The sequence below is a fragment of the Orcinus orca genome, chromosome 1 (assembly GCF_937001465.1).
Source record: "Orcinus orca chromosome 1, mOrcOrc1.1, whole genome shotgun sequence".
Lineage (NCBI taxonomy): Eukaryota > Metazoa > Chordata > Mammalia > Artiodactyla > Delphinidae > Orcinus > Orcinus orca.
In genome coordinates this window covers 193,656,517-193,680,013 of record NC_064559.1, presented here as the reverse complement: position 1 = coordinate 193,680,013, position 23,497 = coordinate 193,656,517, and the positions used below count along the sequence as shown (strand labels likewise).

General features: G+C 44.0%; 1 protein-coding gene across 5 annotated transcripts in view; it reads left to right on the top strand.

Annotated features, from left to right (window-relative positions):
- The window catches only part of NCMAP (non-compact myelin associated protein), a 561,420-nt gene that overhangs the window by 49,596 nt on the left and 488,327 nt on the right, over positions 1-23,497 (top strand). For 2 of the 5 annotated variants that reach the window (XM_033422556.2, XM_033422557.2), the window contains 3 exons: positions 4,498-4,588; positions 7,826-7,910; positions 19,151-21,524. In XM_033422556.2, the coding sequence (XP_033278447.1) occupies positions 4,507-4,588; positions 7,826-7,910; positions 19,151-19,292 (309 nt within the window). In that variant the 5' untranslated portion in view covers positions 4,498-4,506 and the 3' untranslated portion in view covers positions 19,293-21,524. The other 3 variants (XM_033422558.2, XM_049695696.1, XM_004266682.3) reach the window with 3 other exon arrangements.

Genomic DNA, 23,497 nt, shown 5'->3' with positions numbered 1-23,497 from the left:
AAGGGCTTTTAAGCATGATCCTTGTCATGTGTAAGAAGTAGCAGATTACCTTTGTGGGAAGAGAATTAGGACGAATGGGTTAAAATCACAAGGGGAGAGCTTTTGGTTCCAAAATGAAAGTTAATTTTCTGATAATGAACACGTAATTATCAAGGGACTGCTCGGGACTAGTGAGGTTCTTGTCTGTGGGAGAAACCAAGTCATGCTGAATCTCCCATCTCTCAGGTGAATGGGAGAAATCGATCCCAATGTTTTGGTGGGTCTCAGGCATTCATGGCTTACCTATTCTGAGCTATAGTTGGACGTTTGGGTAGGGGTCTGCCAGGGTTGATAGCATCTGGGCTGTCTTATCCAGGGAGGAACTTTTAGGCTAGGCCAGAGGGAAGGAGGGTACCACAGGGGCAGAGCAGAAGGGGGAAATATTTTGGACAGGTGGGGTCTGGCAACATTTATCCTCCAGTTATGGCCCTTACACTTAACCAAGGAACAGTCAGAGAGGGGTGGTTCAGTGAGGTTCGTGATCCTCCATCGCTTCCCAAATTGACCTCCCACACGGGGCCATTTGTAAACAACCGAAGGGAAAAGTTTCTTATAGATTCTGCAAATGAGATTAAGGCTCGGCTGGAGACAGAGGTTCAGAGTATAGGCAAGGTCAGGGACCAGTCAGATCAAGGGCTCTGGCTCTCTGTGCCACAGCCTGTGAGGTTTGTCCCCAGATTCACTGGGAGGCAGTCCAGTGAGAGTTTATGGAGAAGGGGCTGTGAAATCAGACAGACCCTAGCTTGAATCCTAGCATGGCTACATATTAGCCTTGTGAGCTTAGATTGATTTCTTCTCTGATCTGAGTCTCAGTTTCCTCATCTGTAGAGTGGGCACAGTGACTGCACCCTCCTAACCAGAAAGGTATGAGGATTAAATGAGACCTCCCACATAAATCACTGAGTGCAGTGCCTGGGGCACATAGTATATTATTATTATTATTATTAATTATTAAATTAACCTCTGTCAGTGAAAACTAGCTTCGCCCTCCCTGTATGCTCCCCCATTTTCTGTGGCCATGGATCCCGGTCATGGGCACACTTGATACTGAAATCCCCTGCTGGATCTCACTTGGTTAACAAGAATTGCAGAGGCCCCACACATGAAAACACCCACATCCTTGGCCATCAACGCTCCACCACCCTCCCTCCCACCTTCTCTGATGTGGCAGGAACAGAGACGTAATTAAAGCCCTCGGTCCTTAGATGGGGCAAGATATGCTCTGGGATTACTCACTGTTCTCTCAGAAAGAAGAGTAGCGGGGCCTATCTGAAAAGGAGTCACACCTGGAACTTGGCACCCAGGAGGTCACCCTGAAGGACCTGCAGAGGAGCCTGTGTCCTGGTGGCCTTAGGCGGCTGGCTCCATTACTGGTCAGTATGTGTCTGTGAGTACATGTGTGCGGGTACCTGTAGTGACTGTTCATTCCCCCCCTCCCCACCGATGTGTACCAGGGGCAGGTGGTGTAGAGGGAAGGATATAGTCTTTGAAGTTTGCAGAACCAAGTTCATATGCCAAGCCTGCAGCCTCCAGGCTGTATGAGCATGGAAAGTCTCAGGGTCCTCATTTGAAACAAGGGGAGAGGAAAACCTACTTTACATGGCATTTGCTAATTAAATCAGAGGATGGATAAAAATATCTGGCACAAGGTCTTGGCATGTGGCAGACACTCGGATGGTGGCTTCCGTCATCTTTGTGCATGTTGGTTTAACGGGGGATGTGTCCATGGTAGGGTTTAGTTTATCTAGTGATTATGCCATGTCTCTCTCCTTAAATGACCTTTGACCAATGGCCACCTATTTGCCTCTTCTTTCTGTTTTTGTTTTTATTTTTGTTTTTCTCTCTTTTTTGTGTTTAAAAGGAATTGTGAGAAGGCGTTACTGGTGAGTGTCCTCAGCTTGACATTGGTGGGGATAGAAGCAGAGCGTCTGGGCAAATGCATATTAAAGCCCTTTATGTGCTGAGATGGGGAGTGTGTATATGTGTGTGTTGAGGGAAGGGTTCAGCCACCTCTCCTTAGGAGTAGGAGTGGGGGTCGGGGGCTGGGGAAGAATTTTATTCCATGTTCGCAAATTGGTCCATACCTATTTTTTTAAAAAATAAATTTATTTATTTATTTTTGGCCGCATTGGGTCTTCATTGCTGCATGCGGGCTTTTCTCTAGTTGTGGCGAGCGGGGGCTACTCTTTGTTGCGGTGCGCAGGCTTCTCATTGCGGTGTCTTCTCTTGTTGCGGAGCGCGGGCTCTAGGCGCACGGGCTTCAGTAGTTGTGGCGCGTGGGCTCAGTAGTTGTGGTACACGGGCTTAGTTGCTCCACGGCATGTGGGATCTTCCCAGACCAGGGCTTGAACCCGTGTCCCCTGCATTGGCAGGTGGATTCTTAACCACTGAGCCACCAGGGAAGCCTGGTCCATACTTATTTTTATAGAAAGAGGTTTTTTTTCCTGTTTTGAGCTCCTGTCTCTAATTAGTTCAGCAAGTATTCACTGATACCCACTAAAATCCTGAGGGCTAGCTACCATTTACTGAGCACTTAAAAGCACTTTCCATACTTAACCTTGATCCCTCATTTCCCTTGGGAAAAGCTACCTCATTTTACAAACAGCAACCCCAGCTGGGAGCGGTTCAGCCACTCACTCAAGTCCTTCCACTGGCAAAGATGAGGAGAGCCAGACAGGAGCGAAAAGAACCAGAAACAGTCTCTACCTCAACGGCCTGACCATGAACGTGGCAAGTTGACTGCCAGACACAGCAACTGAGGCACAAGCTGTGGTGGTGCTTCTCTGCAGGGCACTGCTATGGGAGGATGGAGGGCAGCATCGCTAATTCTATCTGGCGGGAAGTCTTCCTGAAGGTGACTGGGCTGAGTCTGGAAGGTTCTGTTCCTTTTGGAGGGGGAGCGGGCCATGGAGCATGGCCAGCAACCCAGGTCTGTTTAAGGTAGTCGGGAGACAGGAAGCCCAGCCAGGCTGAAAGGTTGAAAGGTTGGCCGGCGTGGGGACGTCAGAGTGACAGACACGTCCTTCAGGAAGCCTGAGTTGAGAAAGTCCTGAGGATTGGGTTTTTGGGAGGAGGGGACAGACATAGCTGGGGGTGGAGCAGTAGTTTAGGCAGGATCTCGAGACTTAAAGGAGGGCAGAGAAAGTAAAGGCAGAGCCTGTCCTGTGGATCAGCAGGGCCTGGCCACACAGGGTCGTTCTGAGGCCGAGGCCCTTGTTGGGAGGGTTGGCAGGGGAACAGGTCATAGCCACCAGAGCCCCCAGCCTGGCTGCAGATGACCTGACCCCACTTGGAGGGGTGCTGACTCCCGCTTCCATCATGAGCTGGCAGAGTTGGGGGACCTCGGAGGCCAAAGCCTGGGGCCGCAGCCCAGAGACAGCAAAGACCAGGAACGACGGGGGAGGATGGAGTGGCCCGTTGTCCCAGCAATTTGGCAGAGGTTGGTAGGAGGAACCAGGAGGCTGAAATGGAGGGTGGAAACAGCCAGTGAAGGGCTTTCGCTGCCAGATATAGACGTGTGGGTACCGGGGAGATGATTGTTTTTTGAGCCCGAGAATGCTATGGTCAAACCTACTGTCTCTCTCACTCTCACCAGAATGTGAGCTTCCGGAGTCAAGGAGTTTGCCTTTGGGCCAAGCTCCACGTCTTCGTAGCTGTGTGACTTTGGTCGATTCACTCAACCACTCTGAGCCTCAGTTTCTCAGCAGCAAAATGTGATGATTGAGAGCATTAAGGAAGCTGACAGATGGCATTTGTGAAGACAGCCTTGTGCATGGGAGATGCTCTCTTCCCATTGAGGGTTTTGCGCAACCACACCTGTGTTCTCTCTCCTCCACCCCCATCCCCAGACCACACTCATCCTTCAAGGCCCATTCAAATTGATCTCCTCCTTGAAATCATTCTTCACAACCCAATGGCTCATGTCACTGACTGCTTAATAATCAAGTAACCATAATTTTTTTCATTTGCTTTTATTCTTTCCTCCTTAGATTGTAAAGCTTTTGAAAGCAGGAACACAATTTCAAGCACGGTTGTGGGGTGGGCAAAGCCCCACTAGCGTGGGAAGTAGACGCCCAGGGTTCAGTTCTTCTAGGTAAACTTGGGGCTCCACATGGCACTGGGGGCTTCAGTTTCATCAGTCAAATGGCAACGATAACCTCCCTCACAGTTTCCAGAAGATCAATTTAGACATTCTGTGTGAAACATAGTTAGGAGGAGTTGAATAAATATTGTTGAATGAATTGAAACTGCTTTGAAAAATGAAGTTCTTTACAAATGTCAGACCTTATTTTTAATTCCCCATAGTGTATAGTAAAAGGCCTTATCTTTAATTGCTGCTGAGAGAAACTGCATGCTTAAATATTTTCTCCTGTCACCCAGATGAAGACCAAAAGAGGCATCATACAGGGGTTATAAAGATTACTCTGGTTTTAAATGATATTTCATCTTCCTTCTCAGCAGGTCGAGATGACCACAGCTACCCCTTTGGGGAGTACCACCTTCTTCTCATTGAACATGACCACCAGAGGAGAAGACTTTCTGTACAAGAGTAAGGTCAACTTAGCTTGGCGGCCAGGGGAGCGAGGGCGGGACAGGTGCTGTGGTCAGCTCCTGGTGTCGAGGTCAAGAGCGTGGGCCCTGGAGACACACTGCCTGGGTCTCAGTCTCAGTAATATACCACTTGCCAACTACATGACCCTGAGCACATGACTTCACTGCTCTGGGCCTGATTTCCTCATTTATAAGATGGGAATATTAACAATGCTGCCACATAGGTAGGTGTGAAAGCTAGAAGGGATAATCCGTGTAAAAAACATAGAATAGCCTCTGTGCGTATGAAACATACTAAGTACCTAATGAGTATTATTATTATTATTATTACTATTACTATTATTTTCATTAGGGAGTTTGGGGGCCTAGAAGGCGATGGAGATTTCTATCTCTTGTAAGATGGCCCTACACGAGTCACCTTAAAATGCAGCTACTTTCGTACTAGTTTTGCAAAGCAAAAACATCCCATCCATTTACCAAAGAGTAAATGAATGTAGGTAGGAAGAGTTAGTTCTGGGGAGACATTTGCCAAGAACAAGGGGTCCCTAGAAGGAAAAATTTGAGGACCATTCTTCAGAAAACCAACTGACTGTATTAGGTGAAATTTGGGTCCATTTCAGTCATCTCAGGCGACTTGGTACATACCTCCATGAATGGAACAGGCCTCCCGACACACATGGAGCAGTGAGGAACAGTGTTAAACAGCTACAGGCTGGGGTACTCGCAGGAAGCTGGGTTAATGGCAGGATGTGGCTCTTCTATGGAGACCCAGAGAGGGTCGCTCTTGGGACAGGGTCCCACATGTTAGCCTGCTCTTGCTGGGTGGGGAGACCTACAGAGGCCTGCTGAGATATGTCTCAAAACAGTTCTGAAGTGAAATGCAGGGTAGATAGAATCATTGTCAGCAAGATGGGAATAATACTGTTTTTGTTTAACTAAAAGTCATGGCTCTCAACTAGGCAATTTTGCCCCCTAAATAAGGTTGCCAGATTTAGCAAATAAAAGTACAGGATAGCAATTAAATTTGAATTTAAGATAAACAATTCGGCTTCCCTGGTGGCGCAGTGGTTGAGAATCCGCCTGCCGATGCAGGGGACACGGGTTCGTGCCCCGGTCCGGGAAGATCCCACATGCCGTGGAGCGGCTGGGCCCATGAGCCATGGCCGCTGAGCCTGCGCGTCCGGAGCCTGTGCTCTGCAACAGGAGAGGCCACAACAGTGAGAGGCCCGCGTACAGCAAAAAAAAAAAAAAAAAAGATAAGCAATTAATAGATTTTTAGCATAAGGATATACCTTGCAATATTTTGAAATTATTCATTGTTTATCAGATATTCTAATTTAATGGGTATTCTGTATTTTATCTGGCAACCCTACCACCAGGAGACACTTGGCAATGTCTGAAGACATTTTTGCTTGTCACAACTGGGAGCGTGGGAGGAGAAGTGCTACTGGTATCTAGTGAGTACAGGCCAGGGATGCTGGTAAATACCCTGCAAGGCACAGGACAGTCCCCACAACAGAGAATTATCCAGCCGAGGTTGAAAAACCCACTGGACTCCCCAGGAAGGAAAGAAAAACAAGTAACACCATGATGGATTCCCCACCCCCTCCCTTTTTCCCTCTGTCCTTCGTCCTATGAATAAATGCACAGTTGTTGTTGTTTTTTAAGTAAACTTTTTATAAAAGCATTACATATGTTCGAAAAAGTGCCAAATGATAAGTGCACAGCTGGACGAATTTTCACAAAGTGCACACAGCTGTGTAGCCAGCCCCCCAGATGAAGAATCAGGCCACCATCCGTGTTTCAGAAGTTCTGGTGCCCTTGGCAATCATTATCTCCCACCCACTCAAGGGAACCCACTGTTCTGACTTCTACCACCATAGATTAATTCTACCTTGGTTTTGAACTTTGTATTCGTGGAATCATACCACGAATGATTTGTTCAATGTTATGTCTGTATGCACATGTTTAATGGTTGCAACATAATGTATATGTATGTATATGTGTATATAATATCATATTCTATATTCCACACTTTTCTATCATCGAAAGTGTTCCATGTACCATAGTCTTCATAATTATTATTTTAATTACAGTATATTTCATGGATAAGTGTGCTATACCTTATTAAACCCTTCCCATATTTAGAATATCAATAATGTAATAAACATTTTCATTCGTATAGCTTTTTCTGTATTGGGGATTATTCCCTATGATCAATTCCCCAGAATCAAATAGATCGGTTTAAAGTATGAAGCTTTTTTAGGATTCTTGATGTTTTCTATATCAATTCTGGCAAGGTTGTTGATCTTGAACCTAATATTAGAATTTGACTTTGGGACTGGGAGCTGATATTGAAATTAGAATCTGAGATATTAAGCTACAAGGACATTCATCATAGCCGTGTTTTTAATAGTGTAAAATTGAAAGCAACATAAATATCCTCAATAAAGAATTGGTAAACAAATTATGGCACAGGCAAACAGTGGAGTACTATACAGCCTTCAAGAGTCATGAAGAGAAATATGTACTTACATAGCAAAAGGATCAGGGTATTTTGTTGTAAAACGGTGTATGGAATATGGTTCCATTTTTATCAAGCGCATATTTTTCCATATTTATGAATATTTTCTTAAGATGGATTTTCAGACATAGGATTAATAAATTATTCTAAAAAATGACAGATAAATATGCATATATGCAAAAACATGATCACATTGGTGAATGTATACGTATGTAGACTATCAGTGGCTCTTGGGGTAATGAGGTCTTCGTCTTCCCCTCTTCTTTGGCTTGTATGTATATTTTCAAAATTATCTACACAGGGCACAGGGCTATTGTTGTTGCCCATGTGTGTCCTGTAGGAAAAAAAAAATTATCTACAAAAACCACATATTACTTTTATATCATCTGAAAGAAGGAAGGATGTTTTATTTCACAAAAGTAGTTCAAGGCTATCTTGGGGATGATAAGAGCAGGGCTTAGCCTAAGGCAGGATTTTGGCAGGGCAGGTGCTGAGGATATGGCCCTCCAAGTCCCACTGGAGGTAGAGGTACACTGCCACTCTAGATGTGACTCTGTCCTGGGGTCAGCAGTGAGTATGCCAGGATTTCACGTTCTCTCCTCTCCTTGACCCAGTGAGGATGCCAGGTGTTGTGTCTTCCTCCCAGCCTCCGAATCCTTCCTTGCGTTTCAGTTTGCACGTTAGCCATCTCTACTCCTCTCTTCCTCGTAGGTTCGGGAGCCATCGTTGCCGCCATTGTGGTGGTTGTCATCATCATCTTCACCGTGGTTCTGATCTTGCTGAAGATGTACAACAGGTATGGGATGCCCTGGGCTTTGGAACTGTCTGGTCCCTTCAGTGATGCCAGAATGAATGGGAAGTAATGTTTGTGGGTGCCTATTATGTGCACAGCAGTATCTATGAGTCCAGCATCAAATGCTCTAACCCTTGGTAGGTCCTTTTTTGCTGTCTGTTCTACTGGAAGAACTTCACAGTGACCATATATTTTTGTATTTGGAGAAATATTTTTAAAATATAATAATATAATGACAATGATAATAACCTTGAGCTGTGTAGTAAACTCTTATATGTAATTTACAAATAAGAGAGGAGTGTTTCAATCCTCTTCTCCTGGAGAGCCCTCTGCTAGGTTGTATTGTGTGGACCACATGAGTATTTGAGGTGACAAATACTGAAATGCACATACCTGTGACTTTACTTTCTGGGACCAAATAAGAGGAAATAAAATCATATAAATTGTAAGAAGAGTAACTGCTGTGTTATCACCTGTAGTCACAGCTTTGCTAGAAGATTATTCTTTTCAGTGAATAAATCAAAATTAAAAGACTAAATTCAATTACATCATAGAAGACCTGGAAGCCATTAAAAATATTGTATAAATGTATAAATTGATGAGGAAAGTTGTTTACAACATATTGTCAAAATTTACAAAGCAGTATGTACGTCATTTTTTTTAAATTAATTTATTTTTTGGCTACGTCAGGTCTTAGTTGTGGCAGATGGGATCTTTCGTTGCAGCTAGTGGCTCTTCGTTGCGGTGTGCAGCTTCTCTCTAGTTGTGACGCACAGGCTCAAGGGTGCGTAGGCTCAGTAGTTGTGGTGTGTGGGCTTAAGTACCCTGCAGCATATGGGATCTTAGTTCCCCTACAAGGGATCTAACCTGCGTCCCCTGCATTGGAAGGTGGATTCTTAACCACTGGACCACCAGGGAAGTCCCTAAAGCAGTATGTACATTATGATCATACACATGGGTTACGCACATGCACCCAGGAAAAGTTCAAATGATATACCACAAGGTGTTAACAACCAGTATGTCTGCATGATTGGATTGCTAGTAGGTTAGTTGGTTGGTTGGTTTTTGCAAGGTCAAGGGGTGTGCTTCTTTATTTCTGCATTGTTTTTATAATAATATTATGTATTTATAAGGGTAGCTAACATATATTGATCTCTTACTATGTGCTGGGCACGGTTCTAAGCTCTTGACATGTATTAACTCATTAGGTCTTCATAACAGCACCACAAAGTGGGTGCTTCTATATCCCCAATTTTATAGGTGTGAAACAGGCACAGAAAGATTAAGTAACATGCCTGAATTCACTCAGCCCTAATTGGCAGAGTTGGGATTCAAACCCAGTTCATCTCGTTTCAGAGAAAATACTCCCCCCAGTACACATATGATAACAATAATAACATTTCATATGCTATTTTAAAAAATCTTTGGGCTGTTACAGTTTGGGTCTATTTCCAACCAGGAAGTGGCATCAGACCCCGAGTTCTACCCGCCGTTCCTCTCCATCATTGCTGGAGCTCTAAACCCCTTTTCTAGGTTGAAATTTGGCTGGAGACTCTACTCGCCCCATCCTGTTTACAATGATTCGTGGGCTGGGAATTGAGAAACCTGGGTTCAGTCTTTGGTCTGTCAAAAGCAGGCAGGTTATTTAGCCTCTCTGTGCTTTGATTTTATCATCTTTAAAATGGAAGTGTCTCTAAATAGACATTTCTCCAAAGAATGGACAATAGACACATGAAAAGATGCTCAACATTGCTAAATGTTAGAGAAATGCAAATCAAAACTACAATGAGGTATGTCCTCACACTGGTCAGAATGGCCATAATTAAAAAGTCTACTGGGACTTCCGGGAAGATGGCGGAAGAGTAAGACGCGGAGATCACGTTCCTCCCCACAGATACACCAGAAATACATCTACGCGTGGAACAACTCCTACAGAGCATCTACTGAACGCTGGCAGAAGACCTCAGACCTCCCAAAAGGCAAGAAACCCCCCACGTACCTGGGTAGGGCAAAAGAAAAAACTAAACAGAGACAAAAGGACAGGGACGGGTCCTGCACCAGCGGGAGAGAGCTGTGAAGGAGGAAAAGTGTCCACACACTAGGAAGCCCCTTCGCGGGTGGAGACTTCGGGAGGCGGAGTGGGGGAGCTTGGGAGCCGCGGAGGAGAGCACAGCAACAGGGGTGCGGAGGGCAAAGCGGACAGATTCCAGCGCAGAAGTTCGGGCCGACCAGAACTCGCCAGCCGAGAGGCTTGGCTGCTCGCCCGCCGGGGCGGGCGGGACTGGGAGCTGAGGCTCCGGCTTTTGTCGGAGCGCCGGGAGAGGACTGAGGTTGGCGGCGTGAACACAGCCTGCAGGGCGTTAGTGCACCGCGGCTGGCCGGGAGAGAGTCCGGGGAGAAGTCTGGAACTGCCGAAGAGGCAAGAGACTTTTATGTCCCTCTTTGTTTCCTGGTGCACGAGGAGAGGGGATTAAGAACGCTGCTTGAGAGAGCTCCAGGGACGGGCGCAAGCCGCGGCTAAAAGTGCGGAGCCCAGAGACAGACATGAGACGCTAGGGCCGCTGCTGCCGCCACCGGGAGGCCTGTGTGCGAACACAGGTCACTAGCCACACGCCCTTCCGGGGAGCCTGTGCAGCCCGCCACTGCCAGGGTCCCGGGATCCAGGGACAACTCCCCCGGGAGAACGCACAGGCGCGCCTCAGGCTGCAACGTCTCGCCGGCCTCTGCCACCGCAGGCCCACCCCACACTCCGTGCCCCTCCCTACCCCCGGGCCTGAGTGAGCCAGAGCCTCCGAATCAGCGGCTCCTTTAACCCCGTCCTGTCTGAGCAAAGAACAGACGCCCTCCGGCGACCTACACGCACAGGCGGGGCTAAATCCAAAGCTGAGCCCCTGGGAACTGTGAGAACAAAGAAGAGAAAGGGAAATCTCTCCCAGCAGCCTCAGAAGCAGCGGATTAAAGCTCCACAATCAACTTGATATACCCTGCATCTGTGGAATACCTGAATAGACAACGAATCATCCCAAATTAAGGAGCCCTGTGGATGAAAGGCTCTTGGTGCTGCAGCCAGGAGTCAGTGCTGTGCCTCTGAGGTGGGAGAGCCAACTTCAGGACACTGATCCACAAGAGACCTCCCAGCTGCACATAACATCAAACAGCAAAAATCTCCGAGAGATCTCCATCTCAACGCCAGCACCCAGCTTCACTCAACGACCAGCAAGCTACAGTGCTGGACACCCTATGCCAAACAACTAGCAAGACAGGAACACAACCCCACCCATTAGCAGAGAGGCGGCCCAAAATCATAATAAGTCTACAGACACCCCAAAACACACCACCAGACGTGGACCTGCCCACCAGAAAGACAAGATCTAGCCTCATCCACCAGAACACAGGCACTAGTACCCTCCACCAGGAAGCCTACACAACCCACTGAACCAACCTTAGCCACTGGGGACAGACACAAAAAACAACAGGAACTACGAACCTTCAGCCTGCAAAAAAGGAGACCCCAAACACAGTAAGATAAGCAAAATGAAAAGACAGAAAAACACACCGCAGATGAAGGAGCAAGATAAAAACCCATCAGACCTAACAAATGAAGAGGAAATAGGCAGTCTACCTGAAAAAGAATTCAGAATAATGATAGTAAAGTTGATCCGAAATCTTGGAGATAGAATGGACAATAGAATGGACAAAATGCAAGAATCAGTTAACAAGGACCTAGAAGAACTAAACATGAAACAAGCAACGATGAACAACACAATAAATGAAATTAAAAGTACTCTAGATGGGATCAATAGCAGAATAACTGAGGCAGAAGAACGGATAAGTGACCTGGAAGATAAAATAGTGGAAATAACTACTGCAGAGCAGAATAAAGAAAAAAGAATGAAAAGAACTGAGGACAGTCTCAGAGACCTCTGGGACAACATTAAACGTACCAACATTCGAATTATAGGGGTTCCAGAAGAAGAAGAGAAAAAGAAAGGGACTGAGAAAATATTTGAAGAGATTATAGTTGAAAACTTCCCTAATATGGGAAAGGAAATAGTTAATCAAGTCCAGGAAGCACAGAGAGTCCCATACAGGATAAATCCAAGGAGAAATACGCCAAGACACATATTAATCAAACTGTCAAAATTAAATACAAAGAAAACATATTAAAAGCAGCAAGGGAAAAACAACAAATAACACACAAAGGAATCCCCATAAGGTTAACAGCTGATCTTTCAGCAGAAACTCTGCAAGCCAGAAGGGAGTGGCAGGACATATTGAAAGTGTTGAAGGAGAAAAACCTGCAACCAAGATTACTCTACCCAGCAAGGATCTCATTCAGATTTGATGGAGAAATTAAAACCTTTACAGACAAGCAAAAGCTGAGAGAGTTCAGCACCACCAAACCAGCTCTACAACAACTGCTAAAGGAACTTCTCTAGGCAAGAAACACAAAAGAAGGAAAAGACCTACAATAACAAACCCAAAACAATTAAGAAAATGGGAATGGGAACACACATATCGATAATTACCTTAAATGTAAATGGACTAAATGCTCCCACCAAAAGACACAGATTGGCTGAATGGATACAAAAACAAGACCCATATATTTGCTGTCTACAAGAGACCCACCTCAGACCTAGAGACACATACAGACTGAAAGTAAGGGGATGGAAAAAGGTATTTCATGCAAATGGAAACCAAAAGAAAGCTGGAGTAGCAATTCTCATATCAGACAAAATAGACTTTAAAACAAAGACTATTAGAAGAGACAAAGAAGGACACTACATAATGATCAAGGGATCGATCCAAGAGGAAGATATAACAATTGTAAATATTTATGCACCCAACATAGGTGCACCTCAATACATAAGGCAAATACTGACAACCATAAAAGGGGAAATCGACAGTAACACATTCATAGTAGGGGACTTTAACACCCCACTTTCACCAATGGACAGATCATCCAAAATGAAAATAAATAAGGAAACACAAGCTTTAAATGATACATTAAATGAGATGGAGTTAATTGATATTTATAGGACATTCCATCCAAAAACAACAGAATACACATTTTTCTCAAGTGCTCATGGAACATTCTCCAGGATAGATCATATCTTGGGTCACAAATCAAGCCTTGGTAAATTTAAGAAAATTGAAATTGTATCAAGTATCTTTTCCGACCACAACGCTATGAGACTAGATATCAATCACAGGAGAAGATCTGTAAAAAATACAAACACATGGAGGCTAAACAATACACTACTTAATAACGAAGTGATCACTGAAGAAATCAAAGGGGAAATCAAAAAATACCTAGAAACAAATGACAATGGAGACACGACGACTCAAAATCTATGGGATGCAGCAAAAGCAGTTCTAAGAGGGAAGTTTATAGCAATACAATCTTACCTTAAGAAACAGGAAACATCTCGAATAAACAACCTAACCTTGCACCTAAAGCAATTAGAGAAAGAAGAACAAAAAAACCCCAAAGTTAGCAGGAGGAAAGAAATCATAAAAATCAGATCAGAAATAAATGAAAAAGAAATGAAGGAAACGATAGCAAAGATCAATAAAACTAAAAGCTGGTTCTTTGAAAGGATAAACAAAATTGATAAACCATTAGCCAGACTCATCAAGAAAAAAAGGGAGAAGACTCAAATCAATAGAATTAGAAATGAAAAAGGAGAAGTAACAACTGACACTGCAGAAATACAAAAGATCATGAGAGATTACTACAAGCAACTCTATGCCAATAAAATGGACAACGTGGAAGAAATGGACAAATTCTTAGAAAGGCACAACCTGCCAAGACTGAATCAGGAAGAAATAGAAAATATGAACAGACCAATCACAAGCACTGAAATTGAAACTGTGATTAAAAATCTTCCAACAAGCAAAAGCCCAGGACCAGATGGCTTCACAGGCGAATTCTATCAAACATTTAGAGAAGAGCTATCACCTATCCTTCTCAGACTCTTCCAAAATATAGCAGAGGGAGGAACACTCCCAAACTCATTCTACGAGGCCACCATCACCCTGATACCAAAACCAGACAAGGATGTCACAAAGAAAGAAAACTACAGGCCAATATCACTGATGAACATAGATGCAAAGATCCTCAACAAAATACTAGCAAACAGAATCCAACAGCACATTAAACGTATCATACACCATGATCAAGTGGGGTTTATTCCAGGAATGCAAGGATTCTTCAATATACGCAAATCAATCAACGTGATACACCATATTAACAAATTGAAGGAGAAAAACCATATGATCATCTCAATAGATGCAGAGAAAGCTTTTGACAAAATTCAACACCCATTTATGATAAAAACCCTGCAGAAAGTAGGCATAGAGGGAACTTTCCTCAACATAATAAAGGCCATATATAACAAACCCACAGCCAACATCGTCCTCAATGGTGAAAAACTGAAAGCATTTCCACTAAGATCAGGAACAAGACAAGGTTGCCCACTCTCACCACTCTTATTCAACATAGTTTTGGAAGTTTTAGCCACAGCAATCAGAGAAGAAAAGGAAAGAAAAGGAATCCAAATCGGAAAAGAAGAAGTAAAGCTGTCACTGTTTGCAGATGACATGATACTATACATAGAGAATCCTAAAGATGCTACCAGAAAACTACTAGAGCTAATCAATGAATTTGGTAAAGTAGCAGGATACAAAATTAATGCACAGAAATCTCTGGCATTCCTATACACTAAGGATGAAAAATCTGAAAGTGAAATCAAGAAAACACTCCCATTTACCATTGCAACAAAAAGAATAAAATACCTAGGAATAAACCTACCTAAGGAGACAAAAGACCTGTATGCAGAAAATTATAAGACACTGATGAAAGAAATTAAAAATGATACAAATAGATGGAGAGATATACCATGTTCTTGGATTGGAAGAATCAACATTGTGAAAATGACTCTACTACCCAAAGCAATCTACAGATTCAATGCAATCCCTATGAAACTACCACTGGCATTTTTCACAGAACTAGAACAAAAAAATCTCACAATTTGTATGGAAACACAAAAGACCCCGAATAGCCAAAGCAATCTTGAGAACGAAAAATGGAGCTGGAGGAATCAGGCTTCCTGACTTCAGACTATACTACAAAGCTACAGTAATCAAGACAGTATGGTACTGGCACAAAAACAGAAATATAGATCAATGGAACAGGATAGAAAGCCCAGAGATAAACCCACGCACATATGGTCACCTTATCTTTGACAAAGGAGGCAGAAATGTACAGTGGAGAAAGGACAGCCTATTCAATAAGTGGTGCTGGGAAAACTGGACAGCTACATGTAAAAGTATGAGATTAGATCACTCCCTAACACCATACACAAAAATAAGCTCAAAATGGATTAAAGACCTAAATGTAAGGCCAGAAACTATCAAACTCTTAGAGGAAAACATAGGCAGAACACTCTATGACATAAATCACAGCAAGATCCTTTTTGACCCACCTCCTAGAGAAATGGAAATAAAAACAAAAGTAAACAAATGGGACCTAATGAAACTTAAAAGCTTTTGCGCAGCAAAGGAAGCCATAAAGAAGACCAAAAGACAACCCTCAGAATGGGAGAAAATATTTGCAAATGAAGCAACTGACAAAGGATTAATCTCCAAAATTTATAAGCAGCTCATGCAGCTTAATAACAAAAGAACAAACAACCCAATCCAAAAATGGGCAGAAGACCTAAATAGACATTTCTCCAAAGAAGATATACAGAGTGCCAACAAACACATGAAAGAATGCTCAACATCACTAATCATTAGAGAAATGCAAATCAAAACTACAATGAGATATCATCTCACACCAGTCAGAATGGCCATCATCAAAAAATCTAGAAACAATAAATGCTGGAGAGGGTGTGGAGAAAAGGGAACCCTCTTACACTGTTGGTGGGAATGTAAATTGATACAGCCACTGTGGAGAACAGTATGGAGGTTCCTTAAAAAGCTACAAATAGAACTACCATATGACCCAGCAATCCCACTACTGGGCATATACCCCGAGAAAACCATAATTCAAAAAGAGTCATGTACCAAAATGTTCATTGCAGCTCTATTTACAATAGCCCAGAGATGGAAACAACCTAAGTGTCCATCATCGGATGAATGGATAAAGAAGATGTGGCACATATATACAATGGAATATTACTCAGCCATAAAAAGAGACGAAATTGAGCTATTTGTAATGAGGTGGATAGACCTAGAGTCTGTCATACAGAGTGAAGTAAGTCAGAAAGAGAGAGACAAATACCGTATGCTAACACATATATATGGAATTTAAGAAAAAAAAAATGTCATGAAAAACCTAGGGGTGAAACAGGAATAAAGACACAGACTTACTAGAGAATGGACTTGAGGCTATGGGGAGGGGGAAGGGTAAACGGTGACAAAGCAATAAAGAGGCATGGACATGTATACACTACCAAACGTAAGGTAGATAGCTAGTGGGAAGCAGCCGCATAGCACAGGGAGATCAGCTCGGTGCTTTGTGACCGCCTGGAGGGGTGGGATAGGGAGGGTGGGAGGGAGGGTGACGCAAGCAGGAAGAGATATGGGAACATATGTATATATATAACTGAAAAAAAAAAAAAAGTCTACTGGACTTCCTTGGTGGTCCAGTGGTTAAGAATCCACCTGCCAATGCAAGGGACACGGGTTCGATCCCTGGTCCGGGAAGATCCAGCAAGCTGTGGGGCAACTGAGCCCATGTGCCACAACTACTGAGACTGTGCTCTAGAGCCCGAGAGCTGCAACTACTGAAGCCCGTGCACTCTGCGCCCACGTGCTGCAACTACTGAGCCCGTGTGCTGCAACTACTGAAGCCCACACACTTAGAGCCCATATTCTGCAATAAGAGAAGCCACTGCAATGAGAAGCCCGTGCACTCTGCGCCCACGTGCTGCAACTACTGAGCCCGTGTGCTGCAACTACTGAAGCCCACACACTTAGAGCCCATACTCTGCAATAAGAGAAGCCACTGCAATGAGAAGCCTGCGCACCTCAATGAAGAGTAGCCCCCGCTCGCCACAACTAGAGAAAGCCCGCATGCAGCAACAAAGACCCAATGCAGCCAAAAAAAAAAAAAAAAAAAAAATCAGTTAAAAAAAAAGTTAGGGCTTCCCTGGTGGCGCAGTGGTTGAGAGTCCGCCTGCCAATGCAGGGGACACAGGTTCATGCCCCGGTCCGGGAAGATCCCACATGCTGCGGAGTGGCTGGGCCCATGAGCCATGGCTGTTGAGCCTGCGCGTCCAGAGCCTATGCTCCGCAACGGGAGAGGCCACAACAGTGAGAGGCCTGCGTACCGCAAAAAAAAAAAAAAAGTTAAAAAAATAAATCTACAAATAATAAATGCCGGAGAGAGTGTGGAGAACAGGGAACCCTCCTCCAGTGTTGGTGGGAATGTAAGTTGGTACAGCCACTATGGAAAACAGTGTGGAGGTTCCTTAAAAAACTTAAAATAGAGTTACCATGTGATCTAGCAATTCCACTCCTGAGCATATATGGAGAAAACTATAATTCAAAAAGATACTTGCACCCCAATGTTCATAGCAACACTATTTACAATAGCTGAGACATGGAAGCAACCTAAATGTCCATTGACAGATGAACGGATAAAGAAGATGTGGTATGTATACACAATGGAATACTACTCAGCCATAAGAAAGAATGAAATAATGCCATTTGCAGCAACGTGGATGGACCTAGAGATCATCATACTAAGTGAAGTAAGTCAGACAGAGAAAGACAAATATCATGATATTACTTATATATGGAATCTAAAATATGATACAAATGAACTTATTTACAAAACAGACTCACAGACATAGAAAACAAATTTATGGTTACCAAAGGGAAAAGGCAGGGGTTGGGGGAGAGGGATAAATTAGGAGTTTGGGATTAGCAGTTACAAACAAAATAGATAAACAACAAGGTCCTACTGTATAGCACAGGAAGCTATATTCAATATCTTATAATAACCTATAATGGAAAAGAATATGAAAAAAATATATATATATGTAACTGAATCACTTTGCTGTACACGAGAAATTAACACAACATTGTAAATCAACTATACTTCAATAAAAGAGAAGGATAGGGGGACTTCTCTGGTGGCGCAGCGGTTAAGAATCCGCCTGCCGGTGCAGGGAACATGGGTTCAAGCCCTGGTCCAGGAAGATCCCACATGCTGCGGGGCAACTAAGCCCGTGCGCCACAACAACTGAAGCCCGTGCGCCTAGAGCCCGTGCTCCGCAACAAGAGAAGCCACTGCAATGAGAAGCCCACGCACCACAATGAAAAGTAGCCCCCACTCACCGCAACTAGAGAAAGCCTGCGCGCCACAACGAAGACCCAACGCAGCAAAAAAGAAAAGAAAAGAATAGGCAGAAATTTTAATTCAACAAAAATGGAAGGTTCTTAAAGTGTGATAATTGTGTTATGGTTACATTGAAGAATGCCCTTGTTCTTAGGAGTATTTAGTGTTGAAGTGGCATGATGTCTGCAACTAACTCACAAATGGTTCATGATTTTTTAAAAAACTGTGTGTGTGTGTGTGTCTTTGTGTGTGTGTAAATGGGGCAAGTAAAAGAAAGAAAATGTGGCAAATTGTTAACAATTTGTCAATTGTTTAGTGAAGGGTATTCAGGTATTAGTTGTACTATTTGTGTAAGTTTTCTGAGGATTTGAAATTTTGAAAAAAGAAGCACGATAGGTCAACAAGATGAAATTTCATGTAGACATTCGAATGAGTGATTGTTGTTAGTTATTGAATTTTATGGCATATGAGATGAAAGCCAGGGTATATGTTTTAAGTCCATTCTCTTCTCAACTGTGTAAAAAGTTCTTCAATATTTCTAGCAATAAACTTAGCAAGCATAATGAGGCTTCACGTTACAACTTTGAACAGAAAAAAAACGTAATAGCTTCATTTTGCCTTCAAAATAGCCACCTATCTGCTACTTTACTCATTTGTTAATAGGAAAAAAAATAAAATTAAGTATCCAACCTAGGTTAAACAAAGAAACTGAAGGGTCAGACTACCTGATGTCTAAGATCCCTTCCAGTTGTAAGCTTCTGTGATTGGCAATTAAGCAACATGATTTAACGATGATCTATATTAATTTCGTCACTGGAGCTGTAGTCACAGAGCTCGTTCCCCAAGGCATATGAGGGGGAAGGCTCAGCCATGCGTGTGTATCTCATTACAGGAAAATGAGGACAAGACGGGAGCTGGAGCCCAAGGTCCCCAAGCCAGCCTCCCCTTCTGCCCTGGGCCCAAACAGCAACAGCAGCCAACACCCTGCAACTGTGACCTTCAGCCCTGTTGACGTCCACGTGGAGACTCGGTGACCCCCCATCCTGGGTGCTGTCTCGGCCACTGTCCAAAGAGCCTTCAGTCAAGACCAAGAAGCACATTTCTCCTCTGGCAGCTTCACTATGAGTTTGTTCCGGTCAGGTCAACAGGGGCATCTCTTATGCAATCCCTGATGCTTCAGGCAACCCCCAACCCCATCCTGCCGGGCCCCACCCCAGGTACGTCCATATCCCTGCTGCCACCCTTCCAAAAAGCTGTGCTATTTTGGGAATCCACTGCTGTGGGTTTAGCTGTCTCCCCGCAAACACAATAGCTAGACAGACAGACAGGCAGATAGCCCAGGAGTCTTCTGGTCAGGAGTCAGGGGTCAGGGCATGCTCCTTAGAGGGTCTGCCCTGAGGTCATATCAGAGGAAGGGCCATATCCACAGCTTTGTAGAGCAAAATAGTCAATCCCATAATCAGGCACAGGGGAGCTAACTTGGACTAACTCACCAACAACCCAGCTTGTTAATTTATAACTTGTTCCAGTGCTAAATGACTGCTAGCTAGCTCATGATCATCGATCAGCACATTTCTCCCTCTTTAAGAAAGGTTTTGGGAAAAACTGGTTTCTTCTCCAAAGGTGTCTACTTCTTTAGTAAAGAGTCAAAGTCGAAGACATAGGATGACCTTGAGGAAGAACGGCATCTAGGATGAAAGCTTGTTGTAGCGTCCATGGGCCTGGAATAAGCCTGGTGTCTGTTCAGGGCCCCTCCCCCCACACCCCCCCCCCCCCACGGGGGCTGGATTAACCTTGACTCAGTCTCATTTCTTGGCTTCCCTCTATTTGGATTCTGAGCAATCCTCACTCTCCAGTTACCATCTTACCTCCAAGGTCCAGTATTTGGAGACTGATTAGATTACAACTCTATTTATGTTACCTCTGCCCTTCCTGGTCACCTTGCAAAGATTCAGGATATATTCAAAGCACCACATTCACAAACCATTCCTCCGGACAGAGCTCATCTCTTTGACACTTCAGCCTGGAGAACAATCTACTGAAAGAGGAAAGCATTTTGGAATTAAGAAGACCTGCCTTCCAAGCCCTATTTCCTGGTTTTGTGGCCTTGGGAAAGTGACTTGACCCCTCCGTATTCTGTTTCCTAACATGAAATGGGAATAACGTCTGCCTCACTGGGTGACTATGACAAGCCAGGGACTTAGTAAAACAGCTTAGGTAGCACCTGGCGCCCAGCAGATGCTTTATAAATGGGAGCCAGCATTATTATTATGAATTTCTTCCATTGTAAGACATACACTTGTTCCCATTTTAATGATTCTGAAATCAGAATATGTCTTAAAATGGATGGGTCCACTAATGAGGTTGCATTTTTTTTCTCTCTCTCTCTCAAAAAGCTGTTCTTTAGCCAGTTGTGCCTTTTACAGTTGAAGGCATCTTGGAAACAAGGTAATAAATCTGTATTCTGTTACAGACAGTGACACACTCTGACATTTAACCTTAAACTCTAGGAGTCTCTCCTTCTGAGGGAAATCTCTTTTGAGGGAAAACTGAGGGTCAGGAGGTAAGAAGACGGACACAGGGTCACACAGTTCATGTCATCCCACTATAAAAATGCTCACTTGAATATATCTGGAGAAATACAGGCAAATTCTTTCTCCCCAGACATCTCTTCTCCCTCCTGTGTTTAAATATCCGCCAGACACTTTGCAAGGTGTTTTACATAAGTTATGTCATGGGATTTATTTTTCCCAATAACCCTGGGAGGTATTATTTTTCCCATTTGCCAATGAGAATTTCAAACTCAAGAAGAAAAAATACTTGCTCAAAGTCTCACAGCTTGTGAGACAGTAAGTTGCAAAGACAAGACTCAAACCGTGGCCTCTTTGACTCCAAAGTCCATCTTTTTGTTGTATCACACTCTTCCCTGACATCCTGGCTCAAAGAACATGGATTCTTTTGTGAGCTGAGCAAGAGGAGGACAGGCTTACCCATGTGTCTGAGTGGAGGTCGGGGGTCAGCTTCCACACCAAAGGTGGGGCAAAGCCACTTTGGTAGCCTCCTCTGGGCTTCCATGATTGTAGACAAAGGGGCCGTTTCCAAATCCATCCAAGCTCTAAGGATTTCTGCTTCATTCCCCCACCACTTAGGCCCAAGGAGCAAGGCATGAGATGGCCTCGAACCAGGACAAAGCCATTTAAGGACTCAAGCCCACATAGATATGTTTCCCAGATGTATTCTGCTTTAAAAAAATTAGGGCTTCCCTGGTGGCGCAGCAGTTAAAAGTCCACCTGCCAATGCAGGGGACATGGGTTCGTGCCCCGGTCCGGGAAGATCCCACACGCCGTGGAGCGGCTGGGCCCGTGAGCCATGGCCGCTGAGCCTGCGCGTCTGGAGCCTGTGCTCCGCAATGGGAGAGGCCACAACAGTGAGAGGCTCGCGTACCGCAAAAAAAAAAAAAAAAAAAAAAAATTGTTTGGAGTGTTCTAGCCCTAAAGCCAAACTCTTCTGTCCACAGTGGAATCTTCCTGGAAGAAAGAAGAACATATCCCTCTAGTATAAATGAAAGCTTGGAAATGGAAGGGGGAGGTAGAGAGGTGAGGGGGAGGCAAAGAAAAGCGTTGTGTTTTGTTTTTAACTGATGACGATTACCTCAGTAAACATCCTTTAAGGGCTCCTGTATGCCAGTTGAGGTGCTACTAAATACAGTAAGCATGGTCCCTGCTCTCAGGGAGTCTGCAGCTGGCCTCCTGAGACAGGGATCGTGCAGCACAGTTGAATTTCTTTTCTGACAGGTGCCTTTCCTAACAGAGCAGATGCTGCCTTATTTGGCCACTGAATCAATAAATGATATTAAACGCTTAAAGAAAAATGTCTAAAAATAAAAAAGTTTAAATCAAACATTTGTTGAGTTGATTTCAATTCAGTTTAAAGATAACAAATACATTTTTTAGAAACTTCCTTCTCCTGACAATGTAGACAGCACCCTGAGGGAAAGCCGGAGCTGTTTCACACATTGCGTTCTCACTTCTATAGGATGGTGGGAAAGATGGGCTGCTCTGTGAGGTAGAAAATGTGTTAACTTGATGAAATATTATGCAAAGAATCCCATTTCACAGCAGGCTTAGAAGCCAAGGTTTGGGGACCCCGGGGAGTGGAGGAGACATTAGAATGGAGCCCAAATCACCAATAATGATGTTTACCATGAACTAAGCTCCTGCTGTGAGCCAGGCATAGGATGGGTCCTTCCTACCCACCAGCTCCTTTAACCATTACAGCTCCCTGCATAGAGTGATCATTATTTCTGTTTTTTGGATGAGGAAACAGGTGCAGGGAGGTAGCTTGTCTGTAGGTGATGTCATGGACATGCGTCCTTCTTTTGGTGATGTTGAGTTCACTTGACTGGTCTAATTATTAAATATACATAAGACAGGGCTTCCCTGGTGGCGCAGTGGTTGAGAGTCCACCTGCCGATGCAGGGGACACGGGTTCGTGCCCTGGTCTGGGAAGAACCCACATGCCATGGAGCGGCTGGGCCCGTGAGCCACAGCCACTGAGCCTGCGCGTCCGGAGCCTGTGCTCCACAACGGGAGAGGCCACAACAGTGAGAGGCCCACGTGCCGCCAAAAAAAAAAATTATATATATATATATATATATATATATATATATATACACACATAAGAAAGATTAACAGGAGAAAAAAAATAAATTTATATGCATGGAGGTCTCATAGAAATGGGACCCCTGAAGTGACCAAAGCAGGCTGTTTATGCAATATCATTTTTAGACAAAGAAGCAATTATTTGTGAAGATTCAATGGAACAAAGGGGCTCGTGCTTGGTGTAGCAGATGAATGAAGAAGTAACAATGTTTCTTTATACAGATTTCTCAGCCTTGAATTCCCTAACTCTGGTGAGAAGGATGCTTTCTATCCTCCTGGTATAAGGAGGATACCTTCACATGGGAGATTTATTTCCCACTATCAGGGAGAAACAGGGGGGTCAGAGAGGTTTTCTTTAATATCATTTTTTTTTGTACTAGCTGTTTCTCAAGTAACTTTAATTCAAAATAATCAATATGCCATCATGGCGTATCTTGGGCAGGCTACTCTGAGCCCCAGCAGTGACCATTCCTGTGTTTGGGAAGTCCTCTACTTTAAGAGACAAGACCACCTCCTGCTATAAAAACTGGAAAGGCCAGACACTCATTTTCTCGGAGTCTCTTGCAGCTAGGGGGAGG